General features: G+C 39.6%; 1 protein-coding gene and 1 pseudogene across 4 annotated transcripts in view; one reads left to right on the forward strand and one right to left on the reverse strand.

The window, feature by feature from the left end:
• LOC133564831 (ubiquitin carboxyl-terminal hydrolase 32-like) overlaps positions 1–16,487 on the reverse strand; it is an 87,943-nt gene extending 71,456 nt beyond the window's left edge. For 3 of the 4 annotated variants that reach the window (XM_061919341.1, XM_061919338.1, XM_061919340.1), the window contains exons 1-6: positions 16,386–16,487; positions 15,655–15,770; positions 13,119–13,181; positions 12,811–12,894; positions 12,031–12,092; positions 8,469–8,571 (exon numbers count right to left, since the gene is read on the reverse strand). In XM_061919341.1, coding sequence (XP_061775325.1) covers positions 8,469–8,571; positions 12,031–12,092; positions 12,811–12,894; positions 13,119–13,181; positions 15,655–15,708 — 366 coding nt within the window. In that variant the 5' untranslated portion in view covers positions 15,709–15,770; positions 16,386–16,487. Of the gene's footprint in view, positions 1–8,468; positions 8,572–12,030; positions 12,093–12,810; positions 12,895–13,118; positions 13,182–15,520; positions 15,624–15,654; positions 15,771–16,385 lie in introns of those variants that run through there. The other variant, XM_061919339.1, reaches the window with a different exon arrangement.
• Positions 1–18,799, forward strand: part of LOC133564833 (pleckstrin homology-like domain family B member 1) — a 689,899-nt pseudogene that overhangs the window by 642,147 nt on the left and 28,953 nt on the right.

The following is an 18,799-nucleotide window of genomic DNA, read 5'->3' on the forward strand; positions in this document are numbered from 1 at the left end:
ATGAAAATGAGACGCACATCATGAGTGTAGTGCACATATGCAAATGAGATAATGAGTGTAGTGCACATATGAAAATGAGACGCACATAATGAGTGTAGTGCACATATGCAAATGAGACGCACATAATGAGTGTAGAGCACATATGCAAATGAGACGCACATAATGAGTGTAGAGCACATATGAAAATGAGACGCACAACATGAGTGTAGTGCACATATGCAAATGAGACGCACATAATGAGTGTAGTGCACATATGAAAATGAGACGCACATAATGAGTGTAGTGCACATATGAAAATGAGACGCACATAATGAGTGTAGTGCACATATGAAAATGAGACGCACATAATGAGTGTAGTGCACATATGCAAATGAGATAATGAGTGTAGTGCACATATGAAAATGAGACGCACATGAGTGTAGTGCACATATGAAAATGAGATAATGAGTGTAGTGCACATATGAAAATGAGACGCACATAATGAGTGTAGTGCACATATGAAAATGAGATAATGAGTGTAGTGCACATATGAAAATGAGACGCACATAATGAGTGTAGAGCACATATGCAAATGAGATAATGAGTGTAGTGCACATATGAAAATGAGACGCACATAATGAGTGTAGTGCACATATGAAAATGAGACGCACATAATGAGTGTAGTGCACATATGAAAATGAGATAATGAGTGTAGTGCACATATGAAAATGAGACGCACATAATGAGTGTAGTGCACATATGAAAATGAGATAATGAGTGTAGTGCACATATGAAAATGAGACGCACATAATGAGTGTAGAGCACATATGCAAATGAGATAATGAGTGTAGTGCACATATGAAAATGAGACGCACATCATGAGTGTAGTGCACATATGCAAATGAGATAATGAGTGTAGTGCACATATGAAAATGAGACGCACATAATGAGTGTAGTGCACATATGCAAATGAGAAGTACATAACGAGTGTAGTGCACATATGCAAATGAGACGTACATAATGAGTGTAGTGCACATATGAAAATGAGACGCACATAATGAGTGTAGTGCACATATGCAAATGAGATAATGAGTGTAGTGCACATATGAAAATGAGACGCACATAATGAGTGTAGTGCACATATGAAAATGAGATAATGAGTGTAGTGCACATATGAAAATGAGACGCACATAATGAGTGTAGTGCACATATGAAAATGAGATAATGAGTGTAGTGCACATATGAAAATGAGACGCACATAATGAGTGTAGAGCACATATGCAAATGAGATAATGAGTGTAGTGCACATATGAAAATGAGACGCACATAATGAGTGTAGTGCACATATGAAAATGAGACGCACATCATGAGTGTAGTGCACATATGCAAATGAGATAATGAGTGTAGTGCACATATGAAAATGAGACGCACATAATGAGTGTAGTGCACATATGCAAATGAGACGCACATAATGAGTGTAGAGCACATATGCAAATGAGACGCACATAATGAGTGTAGAGCACATATGAAAATGAGACGCACAACATGAGTGTAGTGCACATATGCAAATGAGACGCACATAATGAGTGTAGTGCACATATGAAAATGAGACGCACATAATGAGTGTAGTGCACATATGAAAATGAGACGCACATAATGAGTGTAGTGCACATATGAAAATGAGACGCACATAATGAGTGTAGTGCACATATGCAAATGAGATAATGAGTGTAGTGCACATATGAAAATGAGACGCACATGAGTGTAGTGCACATATGAAAATGAGATAATGAGTGTAGTGCACATATGAAAATGAGACGCACATAATGAGTGTAGTGCACATATGAAAATGAGATAATGAGTGTAGTGCACATATGAAAATGAGACGCACAACATGAGTGTAGTGCACATATGAAAATGAGACGCACATAATGAGTGTAGTGCACATATGAAAATGAGACGCACATAATGAGTGTAGTGCACATATGCAAATGAGATAATGAGTGTAGTGCACATATGAAAATGAGACGCACATGAGTGTAGTGCACATATGAAAATGAGATAATGAGTGTAGTGCACATATGAAAATGAGACGCACATAATGAGTGTAGTGCACATATGAAAATGAGATAATGAGTGTAGTGCACATATGAAAATGAGACGCACATAATGAGTGTAGAGCACATATGCAAATGAGATAATGAGTGTAGTGCACATATGAAAATGAGACGCACATAATGAGTGTAGTGCACATATGAAAATGAGACGCACATCATGAGTGTAGTGCACATATGCAAATGAGATAATGAGTGTAGTGCACATATGAAAATGAGACGCACATAATGAGTGTAGTGCACATATGCAAATGAGACGCACATAATGAGTGTAGAGCACATATGAAAATGAGACGCACAACATGAGTGTAGTGCACATATGCAAATGAGACGCACATAATGAGTGTAGAGCACATATGAAAATGAGACGCACAACATGAGTGTAGTGCACATATGCAAATGAGACGCACATAATGAGTGTAGTGCACATATGAAAATGAGACGCACATAATGAGTGTAGTGCACATATGCAAATGAGATAATGAGTGTAGTGCACATATGAAAATGAGACGCACATGAGTGTAGTGCACATATGAAAATGAGATAATGAGTGTAGTGCACATATGAAAATGAGACGCACATAATGAGTGTAGAGCACATATGCAAATGAGATAATGAGTGTAGTGCACATATGAAAATGAGACGCACATAATGAGTGTAGTGCACATATGAAAATGAGACGCACATCATGAGTGTAGTGCACATATGAAAATGAGATAATGAGTGTAGTGCACATATGAAAATGAGACGCACATAATGAGTGTAGTGCACATATGCAAATGAGACGCACATAATGAGTGTAGAGCACATATGAAAATGAGACGCACAACATGAGTGTAGTGCACATATGCAAATGAGACGCACATAATGAGTGTAGTGCACATATGAAAATGAGACGCACATAATGAGTGTAGTGCACATATGCAAATGAGATAATGAGTGTAGTGCACATATGAAAATGAGACGCACATGAGTGTAGTGCACATATGCAAATGAGACGCACATAATGAGTGTAGTGCACATATGAAAATGAGACGCACATAATGAGTGTAGAGCACATATGCAAATGAGATAATGAGTGTAGTGCACATATGAAAATGAGACGCACATAATGAGTGTAGTGCACATATGAAAATGAGACGCACATAATGAGTGTAGTGCACATATGAAAATGAGATAATGAGTGTAGTGCACATATGAAAATGAGACGCACATAATGAGTGTAGTGCACATATGAAAATGAGATAATGAGTGTAGTGCACATATGAAAATGAGACGCACATAATGAGTGTAGAGCACATATGCAAATGAGATAATGAGTGTAGTGCACATATGAAAATGAGACGCACATAATGAGTGTAGTGCACATATGAAAATGAGACGCACATCATGAGTGTAGTGCACATATGCAAATGAGATAATGAGTGTAGTGCACATATGAAAATGAGACGCACATAATGAGTGTAGTGCACATATGCAAATGAGACGCACATAATGAGTGTAGAGCACATATGCAAATGAGACGCACATAATGAGTGTAGAGCACATATGAAAATGAGACGCACAACATGAGTGTAGTGCACATATGCAAATGAGACGCACATAATGAGTGTAGTGCACATATGAAAATGAGACGCACATAATGAGTGTAGTGCACATATGAAAATGAGACGCACATAATGAGTGTAGTGCACATATGAAAATGAGACGCACATAATGAGTGTAGTGCACATATGCAAATGAGATAATGAGTGTAGTGCACATATGAAAATGAGACGCACATGAGTGTAGTGCACATATGAAAATGAGATAATGAGTGTAGTGCACATATGAAAATGAGACGCACATAATGAGTGTAGTGCACATATGAAAATGAGATAATGAGTGTAGTGCACATATGAAAATGAGACGCACATAATGAGTGTAGAGCACATATGCAAATGAGATAATGAGTGTAGTGCACATATGAAAATGAGACGCACATAATGAGTGTAGTGCACATATGAAAATGAGACGCACATAATGAGTGTAGTGCACATATGCAAATGAGACGCACATGAGTGTAGTGCACATATGAAAATGAGATAATGAGTGTAGTGCACATATGAAAATGAGACGCACATAATGAGTGTAGTGCACATATGAAAATGAGATAATGAGTGTAGTGCACATATGAAAATGAGACGCACATAATGAGTGTAGAGCACATATGCAAATGAGATAATGAGTGTAGTGCACATATGAAAATGAGACGCACATAATGAGTGTAGTGCACATATGAAAATGAGACGCACATCATGAGTGTAGTGCACATATGCAAATGAGATAATGAGTGTAGTGCACATATGAAAATGAGACGCACATAATGAGTGTAGTGCACATATGCAAATGAGAAGTACATAACGAGTGTAGTGCACATATGCAAATGAGACGTACATAATGAGTGTAGTGCACATATGAAAATGAGACGCACATAATGAGTGTAGTGCACATATGCAAATGAGATAATGAGTGTAGTGCACATATGAAAATGAGACGCACATGAGTGTAGTGCACATATGAAAATGAGATAATGAGTGTAGTGCACATATGAAAATGAGACGCACATAATGAGTGTAGTGCACATATGAAAATGAGATAATGAGTGTAGTGCACATATGAAAATGAGACGCACATAATGAGTGTAGAGCACATATGCAAATGAGATAATGAGTGTAGTGCACATATGAAAATGAGACGCACATAATGAGTGTAGTGCACATATGAAAATGAGACGCACATCATGAGTGTAGTGCACATATGCAAATGAGATAATGAGTGTAGTGCACATATGAAAATGAGACGCACATAATGAGTGTAGTGCACATATGCAAATGAGACGCACATAATGAGTGTAGAGCACATATGCAAATGAGACGCACATAATGAGTGTAGAGCACATATGAAAATGAGACGCACAACATGAGTGTAGTGCACATATGCAAATGAGACGCACATAATGAGTGTAGTGCACATATGAAAATGAGACGCACATAATGAGTGTAGTGCACATATGAAAATGAGACGCACATAATGAGTGTAGTGCACATATGAAAATGAGACGCACATAATGAGTGTAGTGCACATATGCAAATGAGATAATGAGTGTAGTGCACATATGAAAATGAGACGCACATGAGTGTAGTGCACATATGAAAATGAGATAATGAGTGTAGTGCACATATGAAAATGAGACGCACATAATGAGTGTAGTGCACATATGAAAATGAGATAATGAGTGTAGTGCACATATGAAAATGAGACGCACATAATGAGTGTAGAGCACATATGCAAATGAGATAATGAGTGTAGTGCACATATGAAAATGAGACGCACATAATGAGTGTAGTGCACATATGAAAATGAGACGCACATCATGAGTGTAGTGCACATATGCAAATGAGATAATGAGTGTAGTGCACATATGAAAATGAGACGCACATAATGAGTGTAGTGCACATATGCAAATGAGACGCACATAATGAGTGTAGAGCACATATGAAAATGAGACGCACAACATGAGTGTAGTGCACATATGCAAATGAGACGCACATAATGAGTGTAGTGCACATATGAAAATGAGACGCACATAATGAGTGTAGTGCACATATGCAAATGAGATAATGAGTGTAGTGCACATATGAAAATGAGACGCACATGAGTGTAGTGCACATATGAAAATGAGATAATGAGTGTAGTGCACATATGAAAATGAGACGCACATAATGAGTGTAGAGCACATATGCAAATGAGATAATGAGTGTAGTGCACATATGAAAATGAGACGCACATAATGAGTGTAGTGCACATATGAAAATGAGACGCACATCATGAGTGTAGTGCACATATGCAAATGAGACGCACATAATGAGTGTAGAGCACATATGAAAATGAGACGCACAACATGAGTGTAGTGCACATATGCAAATGAGACGCACATAATGAGTGTAGTGCACATATGAAAATGAGACGCACATAATGAGTGTAGTGCACATATGCAAATGAGATAATGAGTGTAGTGCACATATGAAAATGAGACGCACATGAGTGTAGTGCACATATGCAAATGAGACGCACATAATGAGTGTAGTGCACATATGAAAATGAGACGCACATAATGAGTGTAGAGCACATATGCAAATGAGATAATGAGTGTAGTGCACATATGAAAATGAGACGCACATAATGAGTGTAGTGCACATATGAAAATGAGACGCACATCATGAGTGTAGTGCACATATGCAAATGAGATAATGAGTGTAGTGCACATATGAAAATGAGACGCACATAATGAGTGTAGTGCACATATGCAAATGAGACGCACATCATGAGTGTAGTGCACATATGCAAATGAGACGCACATCATGAGTGTAGAGCACATATGCAAATGAGACGCACATAATGAGTGTAGTGCACATATGCAAATGAGACGCACATAATGAGTGTAGAGCACATATGCAAATGAGACGTACATAATGAGTGTAGTGCACATATGAAAATGAGACGCACATAATGAGTGTAGAGCACATATGAAAATGAGATAATGAGTGTAGTGCACATATGAAAATGAGACGCACATAATGAGTGTAGTGCACATATGCAAATGAGACGCACATAATGAGTGTAGAGCACATATGAAAATGAGACGCACAACATGAGTGTAGTGCACATATGCAAATGAGACGCACATAATGAGTGTAGTGCACATATGAAAATGAGACGCACATAATGAGTGTAGTGCACATATGCAAATGAGATAATGAGTGTAGTGCACATATGAAAATGAGACGCACATGAGTGTAGTGCACATATGCAAATGAGACGCACATAATGAGTGTAGTGCACATATGAAAATGAGACGCACATAATGAGTGTAGAGCACATATGCAAATGAGATAATGAGTGTAGTGCACATATGAAAATGAGACGCACATAATGAGTGTAGTGCACATATGAAAATGAGACGCACATCATGAGTGTAGTGCACATATGCAAATGAGATAATGAGTGTAGTGCACATATGAAAATGAGACGCACATAATGAGTGTAGTGCACATATGAAAATGAGACGCACATCATGAGTGTAGTGCACATATGCAAATGAGATAATGAGTGTAGTGCACATATGAAAATGAGACGCACATAATGAGTGTAGTGCACATATGCAAATGAGATAATGAGTGTAGTGCACATATGAAAATGAGACGCACATGAGTGTAGTGCACATATGCAAATGAGACGCACATAATGAGTGTAGTGCACATATGAAAATGAGACGCACATAATGAGTGTAGAGCACATATGCAAATGAGATAATGAGTGTAGTGCACATATGAAAATGAGACGCACATAATGAGTGTAGTGCACATATGAAAATGAGACGCACATCATGAGTGTAGTGCACATATGCAAATGAGATAATGAGTGTAGTGCACATATGAAAATGAGACGCACATAATGAGTGTAGTGCACATATGAAAATGAGACGCACAACATGAGTGTAGTGCACATATGCAAATGAGACGTACATAATGAGTGTAGAGCACATATGAAAATGAGACGCACATAATGAGTGTAGTGCACATATGAAAATGAGACGCACATCATGAGTGTAGTGCACATATGCAAATGAGATAATGAGTGTAGTGCACATATGAAAATGAGACGCACATAATGAGTGTAGTGCACATATGCAAATGAGACGCACATCATGAGTGTAGTGCACATATGCAAATGAGACGCACATCATGAGTGTAGAGCACATATGCAAATGAGACGCACATAATGAGTGTAGTGCACATATGCAAATGAGACGCACATAATGAGTGTAGAGCACATATGCAAATGAGACGTACATAATGAGTGTAGTGCACATATGAAAATGAGACGCACATAATGAGTGTAGTGCACATATGCAAATGAGACGTACATAATGAGTGTAGTGCACATATGAAAATGAGACGCACATAATGAGTGTAGTGCACATATGCAAATGAGACGTACATCATGAGTGTAGTGCACATATGAAAATGAGACGCACATCATGAGTGTAGAGCACATATGCAAATGAGACGCACATAATGAGTGTAGAGCACATATGCAAATGAGACGTACATAATGAGTGTAGTGCACATATGCAAATGAGACGCACATCATGAGTGTAGAGCACATATGCAAATGAGACGCACATAATGAGTGTAGAGCACATATGCAAATGAGACGTACATAATGAGTGTAGTGCACATATGCAAATGAGACGTACATAATGAGTGTAGTGCACATATGCAAATGAGACGTACATAATGAGTGTAGTGCACATATGCAAATGAGACGTACATAATGAGTGTAGTCCTTCCACTGCTGCCACCAGAGAGAGGACATGATGAACCAGGTGTGTTGGTGCTGCAGTCCTTGTCTCTTCTCTCTCTCCAGCCAACCCCTGATGATGTGGGTCAAAGTTCAACAGACAATACTTTCATTGGTACATTTGAGTACTAGGATGACAGGGGATGCAAAACAATAACATGCTCACTACTGCCTAGTTTCTCTTCTTATATTCTTATTTTTACTGTCATATTTATATTCTTATTGTTGCTTTTTATTTGTATTCTTATTGTAATATGTTTTTATTTTATTTCCATTTACACCCCCATTATTTACTTTTTAAATTTGATCTCAATTCTGTACACTGCTGCTGGAATTTAAATTTTCCTGATGGAACTCTCCTGAAAGAATCAATAAAATAATCAATAAAGTACTATCGATCTATCTATCTATCCATCCATCCACCTATCTATCTATCCATACATCTATCTATCTACCGTATTTTTGGGACTATAAGTCGCAGTTTTTTTCATAGTTTGGCCGGGGGTGCGACTTATACTCAGGAGCGACTTATGTGTGAAATTATTAACACATTACCGTAAAATATCAAATAATATTATTTAGCTCATTCACGTAAGAGACTAGACGTATAAGATTTCATCGAATTTAGCGATTAGGAGCGACAGATTGTTTGGTAAAAGTATAGCATGTTCTATATGTTCTACAAACCCCGTTTCCATATGAGTTGGGAAATGGTGTTAGATGTAAATATAAACAGAATACAATGATTTGCAAATCCTTTTCAAGCCATATTCAGTTGAATATGCTACAAAGACAACATATTTCATGTTCAAACTCATAAACTTTATTTTTTTTTTGCAAATGATAATTAACTTAGAATTTCATGACTGCAACACGTGCCAAAGTAGTTGGGAAAGGGCATGTTCACCACTGTGTTACATCACCTTTTCTGTTAACAACACTCAATAAACCTTTGGGAACTAATTGTTGAAGCTTTGAAAGTGGAATTCTTTCCCATTCTTGTTTTATGTAGAGCTTCAGTCCAACAGTCCGGGGTCTCCGCTGTCCTATTTTACACTTCACACATTTTCCATGGGAGACAGGTCTGGACTGCAGGCGGGCCAGGAAAGTACCCACACTCTTTTTTTAAGAAGCCACGCTGTTGTAACACGTGCTGAATATGGCTTGATATTATCTTGCTGAAATAAGCAGGGGCGTCCATGAAAAAGGTGGCAGCATATGTTGTTCCAAAACCTGTATGTACCTTTCAGCATTAAAGGCCTACTGAAATGAGATTTTCTTATTTAAACGGGGATAGCAGCTCCATTCTATGTGATCATACTTCATCATTTCGCGATATTGCCATATTTTTTCTGAAAGGATTTTAGTAGAGAACATCAATGATAAAGTTTGCAACTTTTGGTGGCTAACAGAAAAGCCCTGCCTGTACGGAAGTAGCAGACGATGACATCACAAGTGTGATGGCTCCTCACATATTCACATTGTTTTTAATGGGAGCCTCCAACAAAAACAGCTATTCGGACCGAGAAAACGACAATTTCCCCATTAATTTGAGCAAGAATGAAAGATTCGTGTTTGAGGATATTGATAGCGGCGGACTAGAAAAAAAAAAAAATACAGTTAAAAAAATAAAAAACGCGATTGCATTGGGACGGATTCAGATGTTTTTAGACACATTTACTAGGATAATTCTGGGAAATCCCTTATCTTTCTATTGTGTTGCTAGTGTTTTAGTGAGTTTAACAGTACCTGATAGTCGGGTATTTTGACGCCAGTGTCTCAGGGAAGTCGACGGCAGCTTTATGGGCGGCACAAGCTCCGCTGATATCCGGTAAGAAGCGACTTTTTACCACAATTTTCTCACCGAAACCTGCTGGCTGACATTCGGTCAGGATCCATGTTCGCTTGACCGTTCTGATCCATAGTAAAGTTTCACCTCCGTGAATTTTAAACAAGGAATCACCGTGTGTTTGTGTGGCTAAAGGCTAAAGCTTCCCAACTCCATCTTTCTACTTTGACTTCTCCAATATTAATTGAACAAATTGCAAAGGATTCAGCAACACAGATGTCCAAAATACTGTGTAATTATGCCGTTAAAGCAGACCACTTTTAGCTGTGTGTGTGTGCAGCGCTCATATTCCTAACAGCCTGTGATGTCACGCGTACACGTCATCATTACACAACGTTTTCAAGACGAAACTCCCGGGAAATTTAAAATTACAATTTAGTAAAGTAAAGCGGGCGTATTGGCATGTGTTGCAATGTTAATATTTCATCATTGATATATAAACTATCAGACTGCGTGGTGGCTAGTAGTGGCTTTTAGTAGGACTTTAATGGTGCCTTCACAGATGTGTAAGTTACCCATGCCTTGGCCACTAATGCACCCCCATACCATCACACATGCTGGCTTTTACACTTTGCGTGGATAACAGTCTGGACGGTTCGCTTCCCCTTCGGTCTGGATGACACGATGTCGAATATTTCCGAAAACAATTTGAAATGTGGACTCGTCAGACCACAGAACACTTTTCCACTTTGCATCAGTCCATCTTAGACGATCTCGGCCCCAGAGAAGCCGGCGGCGTTTCTGGATGTTGTTGATAAATGGCTTTGGCTTTGCATATTAGAGCTTTAACTTGCACTTACAAATGTAGCGACCAACTGTATTTAGTGACAGTGGTTTTCTGAAGTGTTCCTGAGCCCATGTGGTGATATCCTTTAGAGATGGATGTGGGTTTTTGATACAGTGCCGTCTGAGGGATGGAAGGTCACGGTCATTCAATGTTGGTTTCCGGCCATGCCGCTTACGTGGAGTGATTTCTCCAGATTCTCTGAACCTTTTGATGATATTATGGAGCGTAGATGTTGAAATCCCTAAATTTCTTGCAATGTCACTTTGAGAAAGGTTGTTCTTAAACTGTTTGACTATTTGCTCACACAGTTGTGGACAAAGGGGTGTACCTCGCCCCATCCTTTCTTGTGAAAGACTGGGAAGCTGTTTTTATAGCCAATCATGGCACCCACCTGTTCCCAATTAGCCTGCACACCTGTGGGATGTTCCAAATAAGTGTTTGATGAGCCTTCCTCAACTTTATCAGTATTTATTGCCACCTTTCCCAACTTCTTTGTCACGTGTTGCTGGCATCAAATTCTAAAGTTAATGATTATTTGAAAAAACTAAAGTTTATTAGTTTGAACATGAAATATGTTGTCTTTGTAGCATATTCAACTGAATATGGCTTGAAAAGGATTTGCAAATCATTGTATTCTGTTTATATTTACATCTAACACCATTTCCCAACTCATATGGAAACGGGGTTTGAAGTTATTTGAATGACTCTTACCATAATATGTTAGCTTAACATAGCAGTTGCTTATTTATGCCTCATATAACCTCCACTTATTCAGCCTGTTGTTCACTATCCACTATATCCATATTGCCCAGCCCTAATTATGATGTAAAGGTTATTCTGATTATGATGTAAAGGTTATTCTGATTATGATGTAAAGATGATTCTGATGGATATACCTGATGATTAGTCCCTCCTCTTCAGGAGACGCAGGTCTGAGTCCCAACACGATGTGGCAAACCTTTAGCAAGATGCAAAAATAAAGTCGACTTATATTAATAATTCAAGAATATTTGACACTGAATTCAACTTGTCTGACAGGTGTGCATCCTCACTGTTTAGCTGGAGGAGCAATTACTGTTGTCTTAGCTGCGCGTGCGCTAACATCAATATGCAGCAATGATGATATCATTATGCAGGAATGATGACAACAATATGCGTCAATGATGTAATCAATATTTATCAATGATTAACTTAAGATGCATCAATGATGAAATCAATATGCAGGAATGATGTAATCAATATTTATCAATGATTAACTCAAGATGCATCAATGATGAAATCAATATGCAGGAATGATCAAATCAATATTTATCAATGATTAAATTAATATGCATCAATGATGAAATCATTATGCAGGAATAATGAAATCAATATGCGTCAATGATTAAATCATTATGCAGGGATGATGAAATCAATATGCATCAATGATGTAATCAATATTTATCAATGATTAACTCAAGATGAATCAATGATGAAATCAATATGAAGGAATGATCAAATCAATATTTATCAATGATTAAATTAATATGCATCAATGATGAAATCAATATGCAGGAATGATCAAATCAATATTTATCAATGATTAAATTAATATGCAACAATGATGAAATCAACATTTATCAATGATGAAATCAATATTTATCAATAATAAAATCAATATGCAGGAATGTGCTGACCTGGAAGAGAAGATTTAAGAACTCAGAAGCCAGAAGATTGTTCACACTCCAGATTTGATATTCTTCTAAGGTCAGGCAGCCCAGCTGGGAGAGTAGGAAGGAAATATGAATGTATACATCAATGTATTTATACATGAAGATATTCCTATATTTATGCATGAATATACTTATACACGAATATTTCATATATGTATACATAAATATATGCAAAGAATTATGCAGGAATATATTCATACACGAATATATTCATATGTTTATACATGAATATGTTTATACATGCATATTACAATATTACACACAGATCTTACTTTGTTTGTGTCGTGCACGTTGAAGATGTTGTTCACAATATCTGATGCACAACTGTGGAGCTCCTGCAACAATACAATAAACCATAACTTCTTCTAATAATCATAACTTCTTCTAATCATACATTATTCTAATAATCAGAAATTCTTCTAATATTCATAACGTCTAATAATAATCCTAACTTATTCTAGTAATCCTAACTTTGAATAATGATAAGTTCTACTAATAATCACAACTTCATAGAGTAACTGAGTGCTGGTGTAAACTAAAGTAAAGAGTGACTGCCAACGTGCACATAACAACAATGTTGTTGTTGTTGTTGTTTACATTCATAAAGAGTGACTGCCAACGTGCACATAACAACAATGTTGTTGTTGTTGTTGTTGTTTACATTCATAAAGAGTGACTGCCAACGTGCACATAACAACAATGTAGTTGTTGTTGTTGTTTACATTCATAAAGAGTGACTGCCAACGTGCACATAACAACAATGTTGTTGTTGTTGTTGTTGTTTACATTCATAAAGAGTGACTGCCAACGTGCACATAACAACAATGTTGTTGTTGTTGTTGTTTACATTCATAAAGAGTGACTGCCAACGTGCACATAACAACAATGTTGTTGTTGTTGTTGTTGTTTACATTCATAAAGAGTGACTGCCAACAAGCACATAACAACAATGTTGTTGTTGTTGTTGTTGTTTACATTCATAAAGAGTGACTTCCAAAAGTGCACATAACAACAATGTTGTTGTTGTTGTTTACATTCATAAAGAGTGACTGCCAACGTGCACATAACAACAATGTTGTTGTTGTTGTTGTTGTTTACATTCACAAAGAGTGACTGCCAACAAGCACATAACAACAATGTTGTTGTTGTTGTTTACATTCATAAAGAGTGACTGCCAACGTGCACATAACAACAATGTTGTTGTTGTTGTTGTTGTTTGCATTCATAAAGAGTGACTGCCAACGTGCACATAACAACAATGTAGTTGTTGTTGTTGTTGTTTACATTCATAAAGAGTGACTGCCAACGTGCACATAACAACAATGTAGTTGTTGTTGTTGTTGTTTACATTCATAAAGAGTGACTGCCAACGTGCACATAACAACAATGTAGTTGTTGTTGTTGTTGTTTACATTCATAAAGAGTGACTGCCAACGTGCACATAACAACAATGTTGTTGTTGTTGTTGTTTACATTCATAAAGAGTGACTGCCAACGTGCACATAACAACAATGTTGTTGTTGTTGTTTACATTCATAAAGAGTGACTGCCAACGTGCACATAACAACAATGTTGTTGTTGTTGTTTACATTCATAAAGAGTGACTGCCAACAAGCACATAACAACAATGTTGTTGTTGTTGTTTACATTCATAAAGAGTGACTGCCAACGTGCACATAACAACAATGTTGTTGTTGTTGTTGTTGTTTACATTCATAAAGAGTGACTGCCAACGTGCACATAACAACAATGTTGTTGTTGTTGTTGTTTACATTCATAAAGAGTGACTGCCAACGTGCACATAACAACAATGTTGTTGTTGTTGTTGTTTACATTCATAAAGAGTGACTGCCAACGTGCACATAACAACAATGTTGTTGTTGTTGTTTACATTCATAAAGAGTGACTGCCAACGTGCACATAACAACAATGTTGTTGTTGTTGTTTACATTCATAAAGAGTGACTGCCAACAAGCACATAACAACAATGTTGTTGTTGTTGTTGTTGTTTACATTCATAAAGAGTGACTGCCAACGTGCACATAACAACAATGTTGTTGTTGTTGTTTACATTCATAAAGAGTGACTGCCAACGTGCACATAACAACAATGTAGTTGTTGTTGTTGTTTACATTCATAAAGAGTGACTGCCAACGTGCACATAACAACAATGTTGTTGTTGTTGTTGTTGTTTACATTCATAAAGAGTGACTGCCAACGTGCACATAACAACAATGTAGTTGTTGTTGTTGTTGTTTACATTCATAAAGAGTGACTGCCAACGTGCACATAACAACAATGTTGTTGTTGTTGTTTACATTCATAAAGAGTGACTGCCAACGTGCACATAACAACAATGTAGTTGTTGTTGTTGTTGTTTACATTCATAAAGAGTGACTGCCAACGTGCACATAACAACAATGTAGTTGTTGTTGTTGTTGTTGTTTACATTCATAAAGAGTGACTGCCAACGTGCACATAACAACAATGTTGTTGTTGTTGTTTACATTCATATAGAGGGTGGGCCCCTTTAAGTGACGTCAGGTAATTTACCCAAAGGTGGGGGTTTGCTGTGAGCGCCATTTTGAGTGGATGGAAGGAGTCTTTCTTCTTCTTCTCTTGTCTTGCACAACACTAGTCACATTTACTACAAGTCATCTATGATGTCTTCTACCTGCATCTAGTCCTGGATCACTTCCAACTGCATCTAGTCCTGGATCACTTCCCAAAGTCTTTCATCCTCATCTTCCCTCCCATGCAGGATTCTCACAAGAATCATGGTTGATACTCCAAAGAGTGTCGTCTTACAGGGAGCGTGTCGGTGCGATTGTCCTTCCACACCTCCAGCAGGGCCGCCACCATCTGATGGACTTCTTCTCGGGACAGGACTCCATCCTGGTCCACATCAAAGACTTTGAAGCAGACTGAGAACAAGACAAACAGTATTTGGGACTTTAGCACACAGGACTAGAACTCAGGACCGCATCAAAGACTTTGAAGCAGACTGAGAACAAGACAAACAGTATTTGGGACTTTAGCACACAGGACTAGAACATGGGCCCCAGGGGCCACATCATTTCAAAATATGTGTCAATCAAGTACATGGTTTCTTACTAGGGTCTGATCTACTCAAGGTTTGTGTGTACTAAAACACTGATCTACTAAACTTGTGAGCAGAGGATTGTGTATGTTTAGTGATCAGAAAAAGGTGTCTCTCTCTTTAAGAATATGCCAAATATATGCTGGTCATCAAAACACCCACAATGTGGGAGGAGCTAATGCAAATATCATTATTTACCCCACGCTGTGTGATTTATCTACACTCATCAGCACTATTTAGTGCTTTATTTAGTACACGCAGTGTGATTTATCTACACTCATCAGCACTAATTAGTGCTTTATTTAGTACACGCAGTGTGATTTATCTACACTCATCAGCACTATTTAGTGCTTCATTTAGTACACGCAGTGTGATTTATCTACACTCATCAGCACTATTTAGTGCTTTATTTAGTACACGCAGTGTGATTTCCACTTACACTTCTGGCGCTCAGCAACAGGACCCCTGCAGCAGGCTGACAGGCCACAGGAGATCTCCTTGAAGTCGATGTGGTTGTCTCGGTTCTCATCGAAGGCGTGGAACAAACCTGAAAGAGATGATCACATGACCACTGCACTGTGGAGTGTAGATCACGTGACCACTGCACTGTGGAGTGTAGATCACGTGATCACTGCACTGTGGAGTGTAGATCATGTGACCACTGCACTGTGGAGTGTAGATCATGTGACCACTGCACTGTGGAGTGTAGATCATGTGACCACTGCACTGTGGAGTGTAGATCATGTGACCACTGCACTGTGGAGTGTAGATCATGTGACCACTGCACTGTGGAGTGTAGATCATGTGACCACTGCACTGTGGAGTGTAGATCACGTGACCACTGCACTGTGGAGTGTAGATCACGTGACCACTGCACTGTGGAGTGTAGATCACGTGACCACTGCACTGTGGAGTGTAGATCATGTGACCACTGCACTGTGGAGTGTAGATCATGTGACCACTGCACTGTGGAGTGTAGATCATGTGACCACTGCACTGTGGAGTGTAGATCATGTGACCACTGCACTGTGGAGTGTAGATCATGTGACCACTGCACTGTGGAGTGTAGATCACGTGACCACTGCACTGTGGAGTGTAGATCATGTGACCACTGCACCGTGGAGTGTAGATCATGTGACCACTGCACTGTGGAGTGTAGATCATGTGACCACTGCACTGTGGAGTGTAGATCACGTGACCACTGCACTGTGGAGTGTAGATCACGTGACCACTGCACCGTGGAGTGTAGATCATGTGACCACTGCACCGTGGAGTGTAGATCATGTGACCACTGCACCGTGGAGTGTAGATCACGTGACCACTGCACTGTGGAGTGTAGATCACGTGACCACTGCACTGTGGAGTGTAGATCACGTGACCACTGCACTGTGGAGTGTAGATCACGTGACCACTGCACTGTGGAGTGTAGATCACGTGACCACTGCACTGTGGAGTGTAGATCACGTGACCACTGCACTGTGGAGTGTAGATCACGTGACCACTGCACTGTGGAGTGTAGATCACGTGACCACTGCACTGTGGAGTGTAGATCACGTGACCACTGCACTGTGGAGTGTAGATCACGTGACCACTGCACTGTGGGGTGTAGATCACGTGACCACTGCACCGTGGAGTGTAGATCACGTGACCACTGCACCGTGGAGTGTAGATCACGTGACCACTGCACCGTGGAGTGTAGATCACGTGACCACTGCACCGTGGAGTGTAGCTCACGTGACCACTGCACCGTGGAGTGTAGATCACGTGACCACTGCACCGTGGAGTGTAGATCACGTGACCACTGCACCGTGGAGTGTAGATCACGTGACCACTGCACTGTGGAGTGTAGATCACGTGACCACTGCACTGTGGAGTGTAGATCACGTGACCACTGCACTGTGGAGTGTAGATCACGTGACCACTGCACTGTGGAGTGTAGATCACGTGACCACTGCACTGTGGAGTGTAGATCACGTGACCACTGCACTGTGGAGTGTAGATCACGTGACCACTGCACTGTGGAGTGTAGATCACGTGACCACTGCACTGTGGAGTGTAGATCACGTGACCACTGCACTGTGGAGTGTAGATCACGTGACCACTGCACTGTGGAGTGTAGATCACGTGACCACTGCACTGTGGAGTGTAGATCATGTGACCACTGCACTGTGGAGTGTAGATCATGTGACCACTGCACTGTGGAGTGTAGATCATGTGACCACTGCACTGTGGAGTGTAGATCACGTGACCACTGCACTGTGGAGTGTAGATCATGTGACCACTGCACCGTGGAGTGTAGATCACGTGACCACTGCACTGTGGAGTGTAGATCACGTGACCACTGCACTGTGGAGTGTAGATCACGTGACCACTGCACTGTGGAGTGTAGATCACGTGACCACTGCACTGTGGAGTGTAGATCACGTGACCACTGCACTGTGGAGTGTAGATCACGTGACCACTGCACTGTGGAGTGTAGATCACGTGACCACTGCACTGTGGAGTGTAGATCATGTGACCACTGCACTGTGGAGTGTAGATCACGTGACCACTGCACTGTGGAGTGTAGATCACGTGACCACTGCACTGTGGAGTGTAGATCACGTGACCACTGCACTGTGGAGTGTAGATCACGTGACCACTGCACTGTGGAGTGTAGATCATGTGACCACTGCACTGTGGAGTGTAGATCATGTGACCACTGCACTGTGGAGTGTAGATCACGTGACCACTGCACTGTGGAGTGTAGATCACGTGACCACTGCACTGTGGAGTGTAGATCACGTGACCACTGCACTGTGGAGTGTAGATCACGTGACCACTGCACTGTGGAGTGTAGATCACGTGACCACT

This window comes from Nerophis ophidion, linkage group LG13, assembly GCF_033978795.1.
Source record: "Nerophis ophidion isolate RoL-2023_Sa linkage group LG13, RoL_Noph_v1.0, whole genome shotgun sequence".
Taxonomy (NCBI): Eukaryota; Metazoa; Chordata; class Actinopteri; order Syngnathiformes; family Syngnathidae; genus Nerophis; species Nerophis ophidion.